This window comes from Podarcis bocagei, assembly GCF_964188305.1.
Source record: "Podarcis bocagei genome assembly, chromosome: 8".
Lineage (NCBI taxonomy): Eukaryota > Metazoa > Chordata > Lepidosauria > Squamata > Lacertidae > Podarcis > Podarcis bocagei.
Window position 1 is genome coordinate 7,937,776 of NC_138133.1, and position 23,162 is coordinate 7,960,937.

The 23,162-nt window shown below is 43.7% G+C and overlaps 1 protein-coding gene and 1 long non-coding RNA gene across 2 annotated transcripts in view; one reads left to right on the plus strand and one right to left on the minus strand.

Moving 5' to 3' along the window:
• The window catches only part of LOC308594052, a 294,546-nt gene that overhangs the window by 170,520 nt on the left and 100,864 nt on the right, over positions 1 to 23,162 (plus strand). The window lies entirely within an intron of this gene.
• TNFSF11 (TNF superfamily member 11) overlaps positions 3,327 to 23,162 on the minus strand; it is a gene marked incomplete at its 5' end in the record, with an annotated part of 32,120 nt that continues 12,284 nt past the window's right edge. Inside the window, 4 exons of the mRNA XM_081206579.1 lie at positions 3,327 to 5,201; positions 6,974 to 7,072; positions 7,160 to 7,208; positions 17,443 to 17,610. Coding sequence (XP_081062705.1) covers positions 4,780 to 5,201; positions 6,974 to 7,072; positions 7,160 to 7,208; positions 17,443 to 17,610 — 738 coding nt within the window. The 3' untranslated portion in view covers positions 3,327 to 4,779. The remainder of the gene's footprint in view (positions 5,202 to 6,973; positions 7,073 to 7,159; positions 7,209 to 17,442; positions 17,611 to 23,162) is intronic.

Here is a 23,162-nt window from a genome sequence, read left to right on the forward strand (position 1 = left end):
AGCAAAAACACATAAACATATCTCAAATGGGAAAGACCCACCACCTGAAAAAAATAAATTTTCATTACACTGTTCAATTCCTGAAGTGCATTTCTTGAGAACAAAATCCTTGCTTTATAATCCCACTTAATAATGAAGTCATGTAGGGGGCAATCCTATGGCAAGATCCACCAGACTTAGGATGCAGCAGATCTCAGTTGTAGCTGAGGGATGACTGGCTCAGATAATATTCAGTTCCTGACCCCCAACTCCACTGAAGATACTCTGCCATAATTTGCTCAGCTAGCCACTAACCTAAAGACAGCAGGACTAGTTGCGTAGGTTTGGCATTATTTGAATTTATGCTGCTCACAGTTAACAGAATTTGCATTCCATATGTCTCAAACTAATAGCAATCACATTTGTTACAATCCTTTGCTCCAACATGGTATAGTGCTAGTACTAAGATAAGAAATCTACAGAGAAAGGATGTGGGGGCAGAAAAGAAATGCAAACCACAAACTCTTTTTCTTAGAAATGTGTTTATAAAAAAAGTCATAGCATTCAAAAGCAATGCTTATTATACAATATAAAATAATAGTAACATGGGCCTCTATGTATTTATTGGAAAGGTTTGTATTGCAAAAATCTATTACAGCATTTACAGTATTGCAACATTTGCAATAGGATAAAATGTCTGTTGAAAAATTACATAAATACTCTTAACAAATCTCTTTGTCTGCTGTAGACTTTTCCATATTCCCAGCTGCGTGGTGTTAATCTAATTCAAAGGCACAATCTTGAAAATATTGCTGCCATTTCTCAGTCCTTCCTGAAAGAACCCAATTTTTTGCCCCTCAAGAATTTCAACATGACATGGAAGGACTTTGCTAGAATGAAGACTTTTTGGAGATGCGAAAAGTACCTAAAATTATCAACAGTTGTCTAATGACACTTGGCCCTTGACTTCTCAGTAACACTGATCAGATCGAAGAGAAGCTGTTAAATTAATAAAACACCAAGAAACATCACATTTGCTAGTTGCAAATGATCATATTAGCTGCAGTTTTCCCCCAACGGGATTAACAAAGTGCACCAGTTATCTGTACAATTTTCAAACATTAAATACACATACAGTAAGTTTTTAAATATTTTGTATCAAATACTTTAGGACAAATATAAATTACAGATTTTTTTTTCAAACAAAACATACACCTGAAATTATAACTTGATATTACAGAATATAAAAATACCCATTTTGCCTTTTTTTTGGAAACTTATGCATTTGCAAGTTCTGCATGACGCTGAGAATCCATTGGCAGGACTTTCTTTCAAATTAAAAAGGCTCAATGCTCAATGTGTGGGACTCCTATCCTTTCTTGTACAACGGCAAGCCAACTGCAGAACCAGAGAATCGCAAGAAGATCAGGCCAGCCTCAAATAATTTTATCAGCTAATGACTAAGAAGTTGATTCTGACCTGCGGTTACCATATTTTTTGCTCCGTAAGACGCACTTTTTTCTTCCTAAAATGTAACGGGAAATGTCTGTGCGTCTTATGGGGCGAATGCGTGGTCCCTGGAGCCGAATTGCCCAGGGGAGAAAAGCAGATCATGCTCTCTTTTTTGAAAGAGGGAAGTGGGTGTTGAAACAAAGCCGCTGATCAGCAAGCAATTGGGAGCGAGATAAGGGACGCTAGCAATAAAGGAGGCTGCCTTTATTGGGGAAGTAAAGACAGCAAACTTGCAAGGAGAGGAGACAGGAAGACTAAAGCAACGAGGAGAGAAATTAGAAGAAAAGGAGGAGCAAAAAACTGCTCCAGCTAAGGAAAAGACACTTAAGGCAAACAAGAGGGAAGGGAGTGTTGAAAGGAAGCAGCTGGTCGCTAAGCGATCAGGAGGGAGATAAGGGACACTAGAGATAAAGGAGGCTGCCTGGGAGGGGGGAGGTAAAAGCCCATGGATCCTCAGGATTTTTACATTGGGTCACCCCAAATTCACCATCAGATCATATAGCATGTCCATGGCTACAGCCTGCACCAAAAAAACCACACATCCACTGTTTTGTGGAGCCACAATGGCGAAAAACGTGGTTACAAACCACAAATCCACATGGATTCTCAGGATTTTTGCATTGGGCTACCCGAAACTCACTGTCAAATCACATGTCTGTGGCCACAGTGTGAACCACAAAAATCATACATCCACTGTTTCATTCAGAATATTTTTTTTCTTGTTTCCTCCTCTAAAAACTAGGCGCGTCTTATGGTCAGGTGCATCTTATGGAGCGAAAAATACGGTATATTGTGCATGCCACAGGAACCTTTTTTGTGGCATGACTGCAGGGAAGAAGGGACATACATCTCCAGGAACACTGATCAAAAGCTTCTGTGCTGGGTTAAGAAGACCAGGTTTACAAACTCCATGTTCTTCTAGTCAAAGCACTGAAGCTTTAAATCTCCTTCTCTTATATGTGAAGGGCAGGTGGGGGGTGTATGAACCTGAGGCTTGGTTGTTGCACATAAACCAAGCCAGCATAATTCCAGCGCTTAGTAATTCTGCACACTTTCTGTAGCAAGCCTCACACGAGACACGGTGGCACACAGAAGGGAAGGTGTTTTGTACTGAAAGCATGTGAAATTTCAGGGAGGTTGGTTGTGACATACAAAGAAGGCTGGAAGCTTAGAAAACGGGGAGAGATGGTCCCAGCATTCAAACTAGTTGCCCACCTGTGCTCTAGCTCCTATTGAGCAATGTAAGGGTTTTTTTTAAAAAAAAAAAGCATGCTGAATTCATTTTGATGGACTCATGTCAAAGCAGCCTTTCTCAACCTTGGGTCCCCAGATGTTGTTGAACTACAACTCCCATCACCCCTAGGTAGCAAGGCCAGAGCTCAGGGATGATGGGATCCAACAACATCTGGGGACCCATAGGGTGAGAACCGCTGCTTTAAAGATTACTTCTTGTAAGGAACAATCAACACCTTCCCACACCTAACTATATTTTATTAGCACCTCTTAACACACCAAGTGGGGACATTTCTTGGGTCTGCCGTTACATCATTGAACAGCTTGTTTGCTAAACCCAAGTTGCTCCACAGTACGCATTTCAAGGCAGCAAACACAGGTTGTGACACATTGACAACCCTGGATCTTTGATGGGAGGACCTGTATGTTAAATGTGTTTCTAGATATTACAGGTTACATCAAGATTAAATTAGCTGAATTTAATTCCTACCAGAATCAATGGGACTGAAGTTAGGATTAACGTTTTCCACTGATTTCAATGGAGTCAAAGTTCAACTAACTTTAGTCTGGATCCAACTCAACTTTTTCTGTGTATAAGGTTTTCTCCTTCAAAAATTATGGGACGTCTTATACACGGATACATCTCCCCACCCCACCCCATTTTCTTAAATCTGAGTCCCCAAAAATAGGGGGTGTCTTATACATGGGTACGTCTTATAGACGGAAAAATATGGTATGTTTAGAAAGGCACTAAAACTCTTGGTAGATGTATGTAACCTTTTAAAAAATGGGATGTGAGTTAGTCCTCATTATCACTGCATTGTCGAATAGTCAATCACCCCACACTTCCAGTGTCACCTAGATATGCAATAACTTTTCCCTTTTTCATTGCTGGTCTTCCATCACAACAGTAAAAGCACTCTTACATTGCAGGAGAAAACACATGTGGCAACATGCAAGTCAGGAACAACTTCAGTGACAGAAGTTACAAAATGTACAACACTGGAACCTTTGGCGGCATATCCCTTGGCCAGAGCGGGTTGGGGGGAGTGGAACAAAAAGAAAACCAATTAAGGCACATAGGTACAAAATACAACACACACAAGATGCAATTCTGCCTGCAGAAGAACAAATATTTTCATCATCTGGAAAACAAACAAGGAGAAGTGGCAATTCTATTTTTAATTAAAGATTCTAACATTTTCCCTGAATCCAGGTCTAGAGAGACTTTTAAACTGGGCAAAATAAAATTGGCTTTTCAAATGCTTTGGTTATGGGGAAAAATAGTACTAATGTTTATTTAAAAGTGCCATCAGTGCACAGGTTGCTTCGCAGACCAAACATGCAAAATAAAGCAAATGTTAAAAATCCACACTTCTAAATCTTCCATCAAAATGAAAGCTGGAATCCTTTACACACTTACCTAGGAGTAAACCCCATTGAACTCCTTGAGATTTACTTCTGAGTAGATATGTACAGGATGGTTTTGTAAGTTAGTTGCATTTAGTTCCCCCAAAATAAATGGGACTTTTCATTATTGATTTCAATGGAACTTGCATGCAACTAACTTAGACCGGATTCCACCTTTTGTTTCTTGAGCATCACGAAAAGTGTGCTCGGGTTTTCAAGTATGTCTCTAAAAAAATAGTTTAGATGCTTATTATGGACTGATGCCAATTTATATCCACATATCCCAAATCCATAACCCAGATCTTCACAAATAAATTTCAAATTGAGCATTGGAAAATGAACTATCCTAAGTGCAATTGGACTATAGAGAAGACTGTCTGCAACAAGGATAGCCAATGTGGTGCTCAACGGATGTTCTCGGGGTACAACTCCCATCAACCCCTAGTCAGCCTCTCCAATGGCCAGCAGTTATGGGAGTTGTGGTCCGAGAAAAGATGGAGAGCACCACACTGACTACCCCTGGTCTAGGGAGAAATGATTGTTCCTGTACAATTGGATCCGTAAAGCCGTTCCATCACATCTCCCATAATCTGATCCAGTTGAATGAATAGGCTACTTCCCCTCTGAAAAATCCTGTAGCAAAACTCAATCGATATCCCTTATTTTAAAGGCCCCAAAGTAAGTTCCTTCCGGAGAGCGATCCAGTAATGACGGGTATGATACCTGGATACTTATTATTTCGCCAGATTTCAGTTTGAAAAACCCTCCTACATTTACAGAATAAAAATGAAATTCTGAGTCTCCTGACCAATTCTTTGTACTTCCTCCTTTCATCAAAACTACAGGGTTTCTCCTTTTAGCATCTGTTTTCGTGACATATACCATCAACTGCAGAATTTGTCCAGTTAGGTTTCCCAAAGCTTCATGGTGTCTAAAACATACATTGGTGTACAGATAATAAAAGCCATCATGATTGACTTCCAATTTCCCATCACTGAAGGTCATATTCCGTATGTTTGCCCAGCCTTTGTCGTGATGCCAAGATGTAAGGTTCACTTTTTTGGTACCTATGAGGGAAACAGATAAGAAAATGTATATCTTACTTTAAGTTTAATGTCACAGGTGCATAATATATTGTTTTTTCAGCCATGAGTTGGTCTATACCTAGAATTGGTTTTACTGTTATTAAGGCAGCCCTGCATAGAGATGCTTTTTAATGTGTAATGTCCAGAGCCTTCAACTTGACTTTACTCTTAAATCTCTCTTAACTTAATTTCCTCATTTTTTTATGGTCTCATTCCAACTCCACAAGTCTATGATTCAATGACTCTTCTAGCTATGTCTGGGGAAGCAAATTCAGATGGCCATTTAACGACACCCATGATGGCTCTAGTCATGAACAGAGATGCTCATCTCTCGGCGCCAGCCGAAGGTTTACTATGTTCCCCAGCTGTTTCAAAATGGGATGTGGGTAGGGGACATGGAATAATCTGCACAGAGAGCAGATTATACAGATTATAGGTTTTCCACAGTATTAGGCTATCCATTCAGTGAAGTGTGGCTAAGAATATTGGATTCCACTTGGACAGACAGAAGTGGTCAGAACAGAATCATAACTGTCATCTGATTTTAGCCAATTAATCATCAATTCATTTTAAGTAAACAGTGATTCTGTACGCTCTGGTTTCTGTCACCGTGTTCCGATGCGCCAGAAGCGGTTTAGTTATGCTGGCCACGCGACCCAGAAAGCTGTCTGTGGACAAACGCCGGCTCCCTTGGCCTGAAGCGAGATGAGCGCCGCAACCTCATAGTCGCCTTTGACTGGACATAACCGTCCAGGGGTCCTTTACCTTTTTTACCTTACCTTTTAAGTGAACATTCATACTACCTGAACTGAACATATATGTATTTTGGAGTTGTTGAAGGAAGTGTAACATAACTTATAATTTAATCAACAGAAGCCACCATATAACTAACAATGCAATTTACTCAACAGAAGTCTGCATTAAAAGGGAAAGACCATTTTAAAACATTTCCTTTTTCATCCTCTATTCTGGAAACACACCAAGAGCCAAGATAACCCAGATAATGGGAAGTATGCCTTTATATTCCAGCCCTACAAATTATTGACATAATTTAGGAGACATGCTTGTGGATCAACTATCATACTAGCTTGGAATATTTCATGAATTGTGGTCATGACCACTGCTGACCAATCCTTCCTTGCTTTCCAGAATTTCCACTGCAAGATTTTTCCAACTTTATGCAAAGTTAAATAATTACATGCCTTACTGGGGGTGAGGGAGATCTGAAATCAGGAGGCCTCACAGAAGTTTGCCATCTTACAAAAACTCCACGACAGTTTGGACTTAATGAAAGCTTAATTTAGAAGTTTAAAATATCTATTTTCATACTTGTTTATATATTGGCTCAACTTCAGCTACAGCGAACCAATTATTTGCATAAACCCTAGTTCAATTCAACCTGCGGCTTGGCCTCCCAAATTTACAGATAAAACAACAGGTTAGAGCCGCTTGTCTCGTTTCATTTTGCATCTGCTCAGTTCACCATTCTAGGCAATGAAAGGAGACAATTGCCATTAAAATGGTTTGTCAATTTGGATTTCCCATGAAGCTACAGTTAATGCAAACCAAGGTTTTCAAGCCAACTTCAAATCATGACCAGATTCTACTTTGCCAGCCAACTTCAAACAATGGTTTATCAATTCAGACACCACACCATAGTTGAGTGTTCTTAACCATGGTTTTGCACAATAATGTAAACTGGCCCAATTCAGACAGCATAATACTCATAGAAACAAGATGAAAAAGGAGCTTACCAGCTGGAATTTTATTGCCATCGATTATGAGATGGGCAAGGGGTGCTTTGTCAGGCTTGTTTTTCTTGGGCAAATCTAGCCATGACGCTCCCATTGTAGCTAAAAGCAAGACATCTTGTTAAAATCACCACAGAAATCTCATAAGATTTAAATAATATCAAGTAATGAAGCCACTATCATACTTACATTTATCTGATCTTGACTGATCCTTGCCAATAATAATACGCTGGACTTCCTAAAAATGGAAGAAACAAAACTTAATTTTGCATAGTGAAGCTACAGCTAAATTTGTCGCACGCTCACAAATCCTGAAAAACTAAGAAATGCTGAAGTTTGTGACAGTTTGCAAACCATACCATCTAGTTAAAGTGGCAGCAAGATCGCAAACTGCTTTGCCCACTATGGGCTAATTTGTATGTAATGCTGTAAGTTTAAACCATAGTGTTTAGTGTTTGAAAAAAGAGCTGCAGCAAATCTGTAGGTTCATAAGTGTAATAGGTATGAGTTATTCGTGTGTAAACTGCTGCCTTTCTCGGTTAATTTGCCTTGTTAAACCTTTCTGACTGCACAGCCCCTTCTCATCGTGGCTGCCTCAGTCACTGGCAGAATCCGTCAGTGGGCGTTTCTTGAACCTCTTCCAACATAAAAGTTGTTTGACACCCAGTCTCCTCCTCCTCTCACTGCGCGGGAGTCTTCTGCGCAGGGAAGGCGTGGGTAGCAGAGGACCTTGGCTCTCCTCACTGATGTCCAGTGAAGAGTCCTGGAGCCCTCTCTCCAATTCCCCCATCTGCCCCCCTTTATCCCTGGTGTTGCGCTGATTGGCTTCCCCTTCTACTGAGCTGTTTCTCCCCCTGCTGCTGGGTCCTTCGCCAGCATCATCTGGGAGCCTCCCCTTCACCTCTCACTCCGATGTCAGTTCCCTGACAATAAGGTTCTCTCTCCTTCTTTGCCATGGCTGCAAGGAGGAGTTTGGAACTTTCTACTTAGCATTTTAGATGAACTGCAGCTTGCAGTTGGAACAGACATTGGACAGATTTGGGGCTAATTCAAACCATCATTTATTAAGCTGGCTTGCTTTAATTAACTATTGTTAAAATTAACTAGAGTTTAGCAAAAATGGCACCCACAAATCAAATTCTTCATACATTTCCCCAGCCACTCTGGAAGGCTCCCAACAGAATATTAAAAACACAATAAAACATCAATATTAAAAACATCCCTAAACTGGGCTGCCTTCAGATGTCTTCTAAAAGTCTGATAGTTGTTTATTTCCTCAACATCTGATGGGAGGGTGTTCCACAGGGCGGGCGCCACTACCAACAAGGCCCTCTGCCTGGTTCCCTGTAATCTCACTTCTCGCAGGGAGGGAACCGCCAGAAGGCCCTTGGAGCTGGACCTCAGTGTCTGGACTGAGCGATGGGGGTAGAGGAGACCATTTGAACCCACCTCTCGGCCAGGCTATCATGTCGCCTCTTGTGGTTCATACGTGGACATATAATTATGTTTGCTGTGGCTGATTGGGGATGTTGCCTCATATCTTGTTATTTGTTAAAGGCGTGAAGCTGGATTTGCATGGCTTAACTGTTAGGATTCTTGCTCCATGCTTGCAGTCATGGGATTGTTGTCTATCACATGACGGTGTATGTTTTCATTCCACAGTGTGGGAAGTGACAGAGACAGGATGTTTATGTTACTGTGTTCCGTGATGTGGGACTATTGTCCTTTGTTTTTTCTCTTTGCTGTCTGATGAGAAAAGGAAGGAGCTAAGTCAGAATGCTCTGACTATATTATATGTAAATAAAAGTAGATTAGCCAAAATGCTGAGCTATTGAGTCTGTTCACAAACTGCAAATACTCTGCAGGATCCTGAGTGTGGTGATGCCCCTTGGTATCAGTCACTGTGATGTTTGAGCTGGAGAAAGCTTTTGAATGTGTCTCTGCCAGGGTCCTACACGCGAGTAGGACGATCCTAACATTAACACACTGCAGCAGCAGAAAAAGTTAACGAATTTCAATAGGGAAAAATAAAAGGTTCTACACAGGAAGAACCAGCTGCACAATTTAAGATTGGGGACACTGGCTTGCCAGTAGCACATGTGAAAAAGATCTAGAGGTCTTCGTAGACCACAAGCCTAACATGAGTCCACAGGGTGATGCAGCAGCAAAAAAGCTAATGCTATTCTAGGCTGCATCAACAGAAGTATAGCATCTGATCAAGCAAAGTAATAGTCCCACTCTAGTCTGCCTTGGTCAGACCTGGAATGCTGTGTCTAGTTCTGGGCACCACAGTTGAAGAAGGGTGTTGACAAGCTGGAACATCCCAAAACGAACAAGGGTCTGGAAACTAAGCCTTATGAGCAACTGCTGAAGGAGCTGGATATGTTTAGCCTGGAGAACAGAAGACTATGATAGCCATCTTCAAATACAGTGGTATCTCTGGATGCGAACGGGATCCGTTCCAGAGCCCCGTTGGCATCCTGAAGCGAACGTAAGCCGCATCTCCGCATGCGCGGGTGGCAATTCGCGGCTTCTGCGCATGCACATGACATCATTTTGAGCATCTGCGGACGGCGAAACCCAGAAGTAACGCGTTCCGTTACTTCCGGGTCGCCGCGGAGCGCAACCAGAAAACGCTCAACCTGAAGCTACTTTAACCTGAGGTATGACTGTATCTAAAGGGCTACATTCCCATGAACACTGAAGAAGAGTCAGTGTTCAATAACTCTCTCTCTCCCCCCCCCCCACCAACACAATAGAGAGAAGTGCTCATATTTCTGTGTGAATGCATGTGACAGAAAGAAGTACAGGTTGATGTTCTCCCAAAGAAGCAAGAAGGAGAAATCTGTTGGAAGGAGAAAGTGGAAACCTCTCAGAAGGAACTGCATGGCCTGGTTGGGTCATGGACAGAGGGTGAGTAGAAAGAAAGAAAGAAAGAAAGAAAGAAAGAAAGAAAGAAAGAAAGAAAGAAAGAAAGAAAGAAAGAGTTTGTTTGAACGTTTATCTTCAACTAAGTAAAACTATGCCCCTGCTTTGTGAATAAGTACTTTGCACATATTCTTGTTTAGCTATAGGTTGTGAAAGGAAAAGCTTTTGAATATTTTAAGAAGTGTTTGGGCATTGTTTTAATTTCAAGGAAAGTGTCAGTAGCACAATCTGAGCATAACCCAGATAGGCTGCCTAGAAGTGACTGTGTAACAGGCACCGAGAAAGAGAAAAGATCACAATCATTATCTTCCAGGAAATTCACTGGTTTCTATCTCTGCAGCTCAGGAAGTAAACTGCAGAGAAAGCAAACTGGTTCAGAATGCTGAAGCCACAGAAATTGGTCCAGTGAATCTTTATAACAACAAATAGCACAACATGGGAAAGGGGACCGTCCACTGAAAGCAAAATATCCCAATACCTGACTGGCTTGCAATATTTGCCAGGTTGAACGGGGGGGAGGGTGCAGATGAGGAATGGAGATTGTGGACCAGAGGGGGCAGCCCTACAGGCGGCTTCATCCAACACAGAAGTCTGCCCCCACCCCACCCCCGGTCACATCATCTACAACTGGGTCAAAGAGTGAATTCCAGAAGGCCAGATTCTGTCACTCCTGCACAAGTTGCATCTATCAAAATCCCCTCTATTCTACAATTATGAGAAGCCACGCACTCCACGTATAGTTACAACATTTAAAGGGGTCCCTGTTGCAGGTTGCAGTTTAGGTGGGCCCTAGCAATGGGCACACTGAAGAATATTCACACAAGTCACATTTGTCCTGATGCCAAACAGTTTTTAATTCTAACCCTACGAAAAGCCCTTTGCCAACTCAAAAACAGCAGCGACATTGAAGATGGCTTGGCAGAGTGCCTAAATGAATACCTCAAAAGTCAAGGTTCGAGGGCAGAAATCTGGCTGAGTCTGGAATAACCTTGTGAAGTGAAAGGATATGAAAGAAGGATTTATAGCTAGATGTTAGGATAGAGATGATAAAGAAATGGATAGAGATGATAAAGACACAATGAGAGATAAAGGAGGTGCTGTGGGATTGGTGGAAGTCAATGTCTTCTTGTTGCTGTTTTAGTGTTTATAATATTAACTTGTAAGATATGGATTTGTTTTTGTTGTTTTGTTTTTGTTGTTTGTTTTAGTTTTTGAATGTTGATTTTTGTGTGTTGTGTATTATTATTTTTTGATATCTTTCGTGTTGTTGTTGTGTGGAAAATACTAACAAAATTCATTTTTTAAAAAAGAAGATGGCTTTGCAGTCTTCCAAATGCTACACAACATTGCAAAACGAAAACAGCCTCTGTGAGATAATATTTTTACCCCCTTGTTGCAGAGAAGGGTGGGCTGAAGAGAACGTGGTTTGCTTACGGTCACCTCCAGAGTTCATGGCAGAGGCAGCATTTGAACTATAGGGCTTCCCTGACTCTCAGCTCCCTGCCTCAACTTCTCCCCTTCCGCCCCAGGACTGCGAGGCCAGACTCTCCTCAAGCACTCTCTCAGACGCCAACGTTTCCTCATGAAAGGCCACCCTGGAGGTCCAGCCGATGGAGTGCTTTGTTGCCATGCGCAAGACGAGTCCAGGCCTGAGTTTTCCCAAAGCTGACGAGGTCTGGAGCCCAGCCAAGGGGACGGGGACAGAGAAAAGTATCACTCCACAAACTGTCTCGCTTTTTTCTGTTTGCCCGTCTTGCCCTCCCGCTTTTTAAAGAGTGGGTTCTGCCGCTCTGGAGTGGCAAAGGCCTCAAGCAGGAAATCAACAAACAGACTACAAGAACAAAAAATGTAATTTTGCTACTTGGTTTGAATGGAGCTGGGGAATTCAGGGACAATGGCCAAGATCCAAGTGAGAAAAGTGGCACCCTAACATTGCACGTGTCTAAATGGAAGCTGGAGCTGCAGATTTCAGCAGAGAATCGAAAAGGCTGGAGACGGCGTTCCGAGTTTAGTCACTATCCGAACAAGCCGGGAGGGTCCAGTTCAGAGGCAGCCATTCCACGTGAGGCGGCTGCCACAGACTTTGGACAATGCTCTGTCGCAGTTGACCAGGAAGAGGCCAGGACATTTTTTATTTACTAAGCTTCCCCCTTAGCAAGGCTTCCATGAGGCGAGGTAGGGCAAGTCCCCACTGTTGCCAGTTCCACTGCGCCACCGCCAGCCCTGCCACAGCTTCCTCTGTGCCACCACTGTTAATTGCTCACAATGCTGCTTCTTTTGCTGGTCCAACTGCTGTTCCATCAACCTGCACTCTTCAAGGAGTGCCTCAATTCCTCCCTCCATTTTGACTTCACAAATGCTCACAGGCCTTTTCTGCTCGGAAACACAGCTCCCACTTCTGACACCAGTGTTACACGTCACCCCAATCTCCCCCAAGATTCCAGGGGCTGCAGGTACGCTATCCAGGGTTAGTGTTTCCTTCAGGAATTAGGCAGAATGCTGAGGCTCGCAGCAGCAGCATCCCCCAAAAAACCAGCTGATTACATAGCAACAATAAGCCTAACGCCATCTTTCTCCCGCTGCCTAACTTGCACTGCAGAGCACAACTCAGTATAATGTTTCCTCTCTGCTTCCTTCACTCTTAACTCCAGCCGATTTTCTGATTTCCTAAATTCTGGTCCAGGGAAGATCCCTCCTTTGATGTACTAAAGCTCGTACATTACAAAGGGGATTAGCTTTCCACACCTATTCACACTTAGTCCTTGAGAGAGGGAGGAAGCCCACAAATCTGCAAATGAGCTTTGCCCTTTCATCCCCCCCCCCCCCGGCACCTAAATGGCTTATTTCCAGGCGGTCTCAAAAGGAAGTTACCTGAGTAAATTCGCTTTTACACTTGTTGATTCTACAGGAGCAATGTGCTGACATCATCGGCGCATGCCGCACTTGCTTGTGTGGCATTTACGTCACCATGGGATATGGGGGGGGGCAGCTCCCTTCTTGGAAACTTTGGGGGGGGGCAAGGCCCCTGGCACCTACAGATCTATACCAATATCCTGCCACATAGGATGTTTTTTTTAAAAAAATGTTGTTGTACAGAAAAAAACCATAGCCCAAGATTGCAGCTGTTGTTGACCTGTTTTCCTACCTTTGAAGGTACACATAATTATTTGAATTTTGGGGGGGAAGGAAAAGGCATGAGATATATTCAACTAAAATGGGGGTTATGTTCCAGGGAAAAGAGAAAATCATGTACAGTGGTACCTTGGTTTAAGAACAGCTTAGTTTATGAACAACTTGGATTAAGAACACTGCAAACCCAAAGTAGGTGTTTTGGTTTGTGAACTTTGCCTTGGAAGCAGAACACGTTGAGTGTGTTCCATTTGTAAATCGAGTCCCCCGCTGCTATGGGAAAGCACGCCTTGGTTTAAGAACACTTTGGTTTAAGAACGGACTTCCGGAACGGATTAAGTTCGTAAACCAAGGTACCACTGTATTGTCGAAGCACATTGGGTTCAATGGCAGGTGGGATCGTCAAAACCTTTTTCTCCCCAGGCACCCGCTCCCCCTCTTTAAATTTTTTGCTTTGGGGGGGTCAAGTATGTAACGCTGAATGTGCTCAAGCAAAATGCACCTAAGTTGTGAATCACCTGTATTCAGAAAACTGAAAAACCTGTATGTGGAAAGCACAGAGACAGCATTTCACCAGCACACTGAGGCTAAATTGATTCCCTCTCCAAATGCCACTGAGAAAACAGTTAGACAACTTCAGCACATTACAGTGGTACCTTGGGTTACATACGCTTCAGGTTATATACGCTTCAGGTTATATACGCTTCAGGTTACAGACTCCATTAACCCAGAAATAGTGCTTCAGGTTAGGAACTTTGCTTCAGGATGAGAACAGAAATCGTGTTCCGGCGGCACGGCAGCAGCAGGAGGCCCCATTAGCTAAAGTGGTGCTTCAGGTTAAGAACAGTTTCAGGTTAAGTATGGACCTCCAGAACGAATTAAGTACTTAACCTGAGGTACCACTGTATTTCAGTTGTGTATATTATGTACACCTTTTAAAATGTGAAAACCAGGGCCTACCCTACCCATGCAAAATTTTATAATTTAACCTTGGGTTAAGAACTTAATTCCTTCTGGAGGTCCATTCTTAACCTGAAACTGTTCTTAACCTAAAGTACCACTTTAACTAATGGGGCCTCCCACTGCCACCGTGCAATTTCTGTTCTCATCCTGAAGCAAAGTTCTTAACCTGAGGTACTATTTCTGGGTTAGCGGAGTCTGTAACCTGAAGCGTCTGTAACCTGAAGCGTCTGTAACCCGAGGTACCACCGTACAACATTACAGAGGGCTCTATTAAGCCCACTTTCTTCTGCACAACTCAGACAAAGCTTTTCTTTAAACTTTGAACTAGGGCAATTAAAACCTATTGCAGTAATTTTTATTAACAGAACTGTTGGGACATTAGAATCCCTCAAAGGCAATAAAGAGGAAACAAACCAAGAGTTTTCTACTTCCTACTCAAGGGGCAATTACAAAAGACGGAACATATCAAGTGCCAGCTCTCTGTCAGCTTTTAAACGGCTCTAGATTAGATTGTAATTACATTTAAATAGAGCTAAATACGCAGTGATGTGTAAGAGATCAAACACTCTAAAGACCCTCTAGTATTTGCTTCTACCCAACCCTTAGACATTTGCCTGGAACTTTCTGCCAGACACTTCCATGTGAAGCAAGCGTATTGTGCTCAGTTTCCGAGGACTTGCTAAGTCTTCAAGTCAGGCAAAAGGAAAATTGAGAGCCAGTGTTCACGGAGACACAAAGTATTCAAATGGGGCTGTACGTCCTCTGACTTCTCTTCTTTGAAAACAAGGCCCATGTCAAAATCTCCTTGCACCTGATGCTTGTTCTGAACCCTGGGCAAGATCTTTGTGCCAAAGCAAACACACAAGGAGAGGAGGGGAAGGCGAATGCGGAGTTCTTGGCCTCCTTCCCAGTTTCATCAACCTTTATGATTTATGGAATGGTCATCCAAACTAGGCTTATATTTTTTCCTTTCAGTTTATGGATCACCGGTGGCGCTGTGGGTTAAACCACAGAGCCTAGGACTTGCCGATCAGAAGGTCGGCAGTTCGAATCCCCGCGACGGGGTGCGCTCCCGTTGTTTGGTCCCTGCTCCTGCCAACCTAGCAGTTCGAAAGCACGTCAAAGTGCAAGTAGATAAATAGGTACCACTCTGGCGGGAAGGTAAAAGGCGTTTCCGTGTGCTGCTCTGGTTCACCAGAAGCGGCTTAGTCCTGCTGGCCGCATGACCCGGAAGCTGTCTGCGGACAAACACCGGCTCCCTCGGCCTACAGAGCAAGATGAGCGCGCAACCCCAGAGTTGGTCACAACTGGATCTAATGGTCAGGGGTCCCCTTTACCCTTTACCTTATTGTAAACAACAACAGAACAACAGCTTTTCACAAGAGCCTATGTGGTCTAGTGGTCTGACTAGGAAGACCTATGTAGGTTTCAAAACCCCTCACCGGCTTCATTCAGATTCAATGCTCAACTCAAAAGTGAAAGTTTCCGCTTTATAACAACAAACTGCAGTGAGCCACCTGTTTCTCACTTCTCCTCCAGCGTGGCTGTGCAAAGGACGTTGGAAACTTTTAAAAAAATATTTTCATTAGATTTTTAGCAAATTGAAACTACAGATTATAGAAACAAGGCAATAATAGCAACAGCAACCATTACTTATTTTGGTTTTTCTTTCTCTTGCAGGAATTTGCAAATTATCACTTCTATGCAGTGCTATTTTTTTTCTAGAAAAATGAGGTGCCGGAACTCACCATGAACACGTCCCTCATTCTCCTATGATGGCAATGGCGCCCACCTGAGAGGTGCCAGAACTAAGTTCCAGCAAAATCTAGCTGAAAGAAAGCACTGCTTCTGTTTAAGATTAACCACAACTTGACTGAACTTGAAAAACTGTGGTTAACTGTAATCTGGGGTTCAATTATGTATTGAATATGTTTCCAGCCTGCTCTTCATCCTATCTGATCCCTTTGTTGAAACAAGCCTCTCTAAGCTATAAAGGTAAAGGGACCCCTGACCATTAGGTCCAGTCGTGGACGACTCTGGGGTTGCGGCGCTCATCTCACTTTACTGGCCAAGGGAGCTAGCGTAAAGCTTCCAGGTCATGTGGCCAGCATGACTAAGCTGCTTCTGGCAAACCAGAGCAGTACACGGAAACACCGTTTATCTTCCCGCCGGAGTGGTACCTATTTATCTACTTGCACTATGATGTGCTTTCGAACTGCTAGGTTGGCAGGAGCAGGGACTGAGCAATGGGAGCTCACCCCGTCGCTGGGATTCGAACTGCCAACCTTCTGTTCGGCAAGCCCTAGGCTCTGTGGTTTAACCCACAGCGCCACCCACGTCCCAAGCTATAGTTTATAATAATTTGTCCAGCTTCAGACAAGAGGAACATTTTCACCTCGCACCTAAAAATGAAGGCACCAGGAGATCCCTGGGGGGAGCATTCCGCAAATGGGGAGCCACTACAGAAAAGGCCCATTCTCGTGTTGCCACCTCAGATGATGATCGCAGGGCCCAGGGCGGTTTATATGGGGAGAGGCAGTCCTTGAGGTATTGCGGTCCTGAGCTGTGTCATTTATCTACCATATTGGCCTGAATATAAGCCGCACCCAAATATAAGCCGCACCTTTAAAATTGGGCGGGGGGAGAGAAAAGAAAAAATACCCGAATATAAGCCACTCCATTCCTCGCTGCCCTGGCTGCATATGGGGCAGGGAGCCGCGCTGCGCAGAGGACAGGGGCCTATGCGCAGGACAGACACCACTTTGCCGCGCTCCTGGCTGCATACCGTAAGGTCGGAATGTGGGGGGGAAGTGAGGCTTATAGTCGGGCCAATACGGTATTACTGTGTCATTTAACCACTAGGATAAACTCCAAGCACTTTCTGCTGAGGGACATGCAGAATTTATATTCTGTACCGCCTGAACTCCAAACTTTTTCCATTAAGAGGGAATGAAGAATTGTGGACCATAATTTATTGATATTGATTATAGAATTAGTTATATACCCCAGATGAACATAATGCCAGGAATAACAGTTTTTCCAAAGCCACCGTAAGTATAAAATGAGCTGCGGGTAAGAAACAAACTTCAGGTTGGGTTAATCATGTGGTTTTTTTAAGTGTGCTTAAGGGTGCCACTTGTATTTGGATGGAAAAACAGCTCTGGGGTGCTGAACCGATACTATACAGTGGTACCTCGGGTTAAGAACTTAATTCGTTCCGGAGGTCTGTTTTTAACCTGAAACTGTTCTTAACCTGAAGCACCACTTTAGCTAATGTGGCCCCTGCTGCCGCCACGCCACCGGAGCACGATTTCTGTTCTCATCCTGAAGCAAAGTTCTTAACCCAAGGTACTATTTCTAGGTTAGCGGAGTCTGTAACCTGAAGCATCTGTAACCTGAAGTCTGTAACCTGAAGCTAGTTGTAAGCTTTGGACCAGATGGGCTGCACTGACCTTCTGCATCGCTCCTTGAAATGCCTGCTTCATCCTTCTGCACGATTCAGACAGCAGCCTTGTTTCTTGGTTTGCCAAGGTTGTTTCCTGCAGGTCTATATTCCCCTGGAGTCTCAGAAAGGTTCTCAGACAATGTGTATCTTCTTCCGAAATTCTGTTAGGGTCCATCTGAAAGAAAATATTCAAAGACATCTCACTGCTTTTATTTCACAGATTGTTCATGCACCCAAAAGCAGAAAGGAGGCCATCCCAGAGATATCAAATGTCCAAAAAAAAAAAATTGCCCTGGTCCAGCAAGGCCATTGCTATGTTCTTAAAAGGAGCAGCTAAAGTCATGGTGGGCAGGTTTGTCAGAAGATATTGAGCATGGAAACTAAAAACGGAAACTTTATCATGATCAGACCCACACAGGAAGGGAGTCCTGGCCATTAACTTGATGGCAGCCACACTTCGAAGAGATAACCTGATCTAGAGAGCCCTTTCAGGAAAGAGAATACAGTGGTACCTCAGGTTAAGTACTTGATTCATTCTGGAGGTCCATTCTTAACCTGAAACTGTTCTTAACCTGAAGCACCACTTTAGCTAATGGGGCCTCCTGCTGCTTCCGCGCCGCCGGAGCACAATTTCTGTTCTCATCCTGAAGCAAAGTTCTTAACCCGAGGTACTATTTCTGGGTTAGCGGAGTCTGTAACCTGAAGCGTATATAACCTGAAGCGTATGTAACCCAAGGTACCACTGTATACACAAGGATATGTGTGAAGCACAGTGCACATGTTTCTTTTTCATTGGGTATGCAAATCAGACTTAAGCTAGAAAATCAGTTATAAATGCAGGATGCGCGGGGTTTTGAACATTAATTTTGCTGGGAAAAGGGCTACTGGCAGCTGCCAGAAAAAAGGAAAAGCAGTGTTTGAGGTGGTGAGGGAACTGAAGGCTGAGAGGCAAAGTAGAAGAGGTCTGGAAAAAGGAAAGCCCAGGGGCAGAGATCCCAGGGAGACGCAAGCTGGATGCCGTCTACAATTCTGCGTGTCTCAGGGGCTGTTCACAGAAACATTTTCTTCACCTGCCAAGATCCCGTCTATAACACTGCAGATCTATATGTCTTGACTTTCAGGCAGAGCCAATATCTGCTGTGCAAATAACATGGCCAAATGATTTGGAGGGCTCCAACGCCTTCATTTGGAGGGACTTGTGATAAGAATTTTAAGGTCTTAGATATGTAATAGATGTTCATAAATGTACCAAGCAAACACATACATAAATATATAAACCACATGTCTGAAAACACACCACAGAAAAAGAGTCCTGAACAAATTGACCTCTATTTTTCTGCAAGGTCAAAGTGGGAAACCTCCCCATTGTCTTTTTCCTTCACAAATCCTGTCTTAAGGGCACATTTAAGATATGAATAGGGTGAGAGCCTGTGACCTGGCTCAGGAACTAAGTATTTATCATTACAAAAGACTGGCCAGGCTCCCCAGGCAATCCAATCAAGTCACCACTAAACAGGTAACCTGTCAGACAAGGTAAACAAGTCACTCAGATTTCTGCTGTAGACCGCCTTTTCTGTGATGTTGGTATGGTGTATCTGGGGGGGGGGGTCTTAGGTTACACCCCTTCTGTGATGTATGTATGATGTATGGAGGGGTGGTCTTGAGCTCCAGGGCAGGGAATTAAAAATGTCTATATAAGGCCTTGTGCACCATTGTTCTGGGTTCCTCCTCTCTCCTGCGTGTGGTGAGTGAGGACCCTGTTGCAACAGATCAATAAAGATCAAGCTTACTAGCTGCTTTGCTTCTCAATATTCTCTGGTTGACCTATGTTATTTTCTCCTACCAATAGGGAACCTACGTAAGGACTCTATATGGGCTCTTGGATACCCCATAAGCGGGAAAGGGGCAGATTTTTGTTTACAACAGACTCAAGTAGTGTTTTCCTTAATGTTCCATTGTTCACAATGGGTCGCCCCTGCCTTCTGAAGCACCTTCTACTATCATATAACTGCAGGGGGACCCCAAGAGTTATCTAGTCCAACCCCCTGCAATACAGGAATTCCAACTAAAGGATCCATGGCAGAAGGTCACCCACGGCCACCCACTCTATGTATCTATCTATCCATCCACTAATATTTATAGATAGGGCTTTTTTGCAGTCGGAACTCAGTTGCGGCACCTCTCAGGTGGGCGCCATTGCCATGATAAGAGAACGAGTGAGGCGTTCATGGTGAGTTCCGGCATCTCTTTTTCCAGGAAAAATAACACTGGCCAGAAGACTTCTTCTCGGTGGCTGAGAAGCTCACCTTGCATGCTGATTGGGCAGCTCTAGAATGCACCCGTGGTTCTGGGCGTGTGTGGTGAGACCAGAGAGCGGCAAGTTAGGATTGATCCTAACCCCCTTCTGCTTGGCCACATGACCTGGCAACTCGGTAAAAGTTACGCTGGCAAAAGCTGGTGTAACTAAAAAGATTAAAGGCTTGACTTCCCAGCAGCTGCCCCACTGTTGAAGAAGAGCTGTTGTTGTTTTACTTATGTTTCTCAATTTTATACATTTCAAGAATTTTACAATCATTTTAACATTTCAAAACTTGACTTCCTTCCCCCTCTTTCTGCGGTTCCTTAAATTTATTTTTAATATTTTCTGCATATCCAAATTAACTTAATTTGCTCATTTCTTAATCTACTTTAAATATACAGTATACTCTTATAAAACTGCAGGTTATTACAGTGGTACCTTGGTTTGCATGTTTTGAATTACAAACATGTCAAACCTGGAAGTGTGTGTCCCGGTTTGCAACCTTTTTTTGGATTACAACCCATTATTTTTGGATTACGAACAAATTTTGGGGGGAGGCCCCATTGGCGAAAGCACGCCTTGGGTTACAACCTGTTTTGGTTTACAAACGGACCTCCGGAACAGATTATGGTTGTAAACCAAGGTACCACGGTACAATAATCCTGCCAATGTTCTTATCTGTTTACAGTTTGTTTGCAAATATTCAATAAACCATTTCCATTCTTTTATAAAATGTTTGTTATCTTGATTTCTTATTTTTCCAGTAAGTTTTGCCGTTTCTGCATATTCATTAAATATTGGTATCCATTCTTCTTTTGCTGGCATGTCTTCTTGCCACTGTAGTCGCATACATGAATAAATTTCTCTACTGTTTGTGTAGTTCTTTCCCTGTAATTCCCAAAAGGATCCACTGCTGAACAGAGTTTCGACCTGGTGTTCTTTATCCTTAACCTGAACCAGCTTGTTTTATTGTGCAAATAATTGCTGCCACAGGCATAAAAAAACCTACTGCCATGCTCCTGTATGTATATATATGTGATTGTGTGTGTGTGTTTTAAAATGTTTTTATATATGTAATTATTTTGACTGTTTTTATATAAGCGATTGTTTTCTATATATATTTATTGTTATGTCTCATAGGAAGTACCGTATTTTTCGCCCTATAGGACGCACTTATTCCCCTCCAAAAATGAAGGGGAAATGTGTGTGCGTCCTATGGGGCGAATGCAGGCTTTCGCTGAAGCCTGGAGAGCGAGAGGGGTCGGTGCGCACAGACCCCTCTCGCTCTCCAGGCTTCAGGAAGCTATCCGCAAGCCTTGCAAGCCCGGCGGGAGGTCCCGCGGGCTCGCAAGTCTTGCGGGCAGCAGCCTGCAGCCTACAAGCTCGGGGGACAGCGGGGAGGCACAGCGCTGCCACCTCGCTATTCCCCGACCTGGTCTGGAGGCTGGCGGGGGGGGAGAAGCAAGCTTGCTTCTCCCCATCGCCAGCCCCACAAGCTCGGGGGATAGCGGGGAGGCGGAGCGCTGCCACCCCGCTATTCCACGACCTGATCTGGAGGCTGGCGGGGGGGGGAGAGAAGCAAGCTTGCTTCTCCCCATCGCCAGCCCCACAAGCTCGGGGGACAGCGGGGCAAGCCGCTGCCCCACCAAGGCTAGAGAGGCTGTCCCTATAGGCAGAAGAGGGAGACGGAGCACTCCGTCTCCCTCTTCTAGCTTGGGGATGGCTGCGCAAACCTGGGGGGAAATTAAAAAAAAATCCTTGATTCCCCCCCCCAAAAAAAAACTAGGTGCATCCTATGGGCCGGTGCGTCCTATAGGGCAAAAAATACGGTAACTCATAAATAAAACAAAACAATGGAAAGCAGTGCATTCATCTACTGCTGTGGGATCACCGAACATGGGTACTCAAGGTCAACCATGTAGAGTGTTTTGGGTCCATAAAAACAACTGTGTGAACCAGTCCTCAGAGTTTCACCCATGTTCCACTTTCTCTAGCACAGTAAAAACTCTTACTCATGCAAAATACAAAAACAGGTAAGCAACCACAGCTTCCTGGTTGAGATTCACAGGGCCATTCTGTTTCCTGTTTGAGATAACAACATGCACTTTTCACTCTGGTGTATGGTTTCACATGCGGTTAAGATTTTCATAAACCAAGACCTCAAGCTACAAGATGGCCCTGAAGAAGGGAGCTAAGCTCTAACACAGAGTGAATTCAGGGCAAAATCTGGGCTTCAAAAATCCTGGAAGGGGAGGGGGACCCACATATGTAAGGCTTTAAAAGTTTGATGCCACTATACATTCAACATCAAAAAAACAAAGATCATGGCCACTGGTCCCATCACCTCCTGGCAAATAGAAGGGGAAGAAATGGAGGCAGTGAGAGATTTTACTTTCTTGGGCTCCATGATCACCGCAGATGGTGACAGCAGCCACGAAATTAAAAGACGCCTGCTTCTTGGGAGAAAAGCAATGACAAACCTAGACAGCATCTTAAAAAGCAGAGACATCACCTTGCCAACAAAGGTCTGTATAGTTAAAGCTATGGTTTTCCCAGTAGTGATGTATGGAAGTGAGAGCTGGACCATAAAGAAGGCTGATCGCCGAAGAATTAATGCTTTTGAATTATGGTGCTGGAGGAGGCTCTTGAGAGTCCCATGGACTGCAAGAAGATCAAACCTCTCCATTCCGAAGGAAATCAGCCCTGAGTGCTCACAGGAAGGACAGATCCTGAAGCTGAGGCTCCAATACGTTGGCCACCTCATGAGAAGAGAAGACTCCCTGGAAAAGACCCTGATGTTGGGAAGCATAGAGGGCACAAGGAGAAGGGGATGACAGAGGACGAGATGGTTGGACAGTGTTCTCCAAGCTACCAACATGAGTTTGACCAAACTGCGGGAGGCAGTGGAAGACAGGAGTGCCTGGCGTGCTCTAGTCCATGGGGTCACGAAGAGTTGGACACGACTAAACAACTAAACAACAACAACAATACACTCAAAACACTTTGCAGCTGGCTGAGAGAAGGGCTTTAAACTAGCCACCGCAAGCTGGAAAAAGTGGGGAGGGTCGTGGCTCAAACTCTTAAAATCAGATCTACTAGGTCCATATGAAGCCATGTTGGATGGAAGCCCAGCATGGGCAGGCAGGCAGGAGGCGACAGCAACAGAGGGACGTGTGAGTGATGCCATCGCAAATGTGCCTCCACAATCTAGCTAACAACTTCAGCAAGACAAGGAATGTTTATGAGAATTTTATTAAGATTTACGAGTTGCTTCCTAGCTACCAAACTTCATCAACCAGTTTAAGGTCGCGTGTGTAAACTTTCCGCAGACTGGGAAACAGGGAAAATAGCAAAAGGGGGGAGTTGTTGAACCAAAGGTGAACAATCATAATCAATATTATAATTAGCAAAAGCCAAAGATGTAGTGT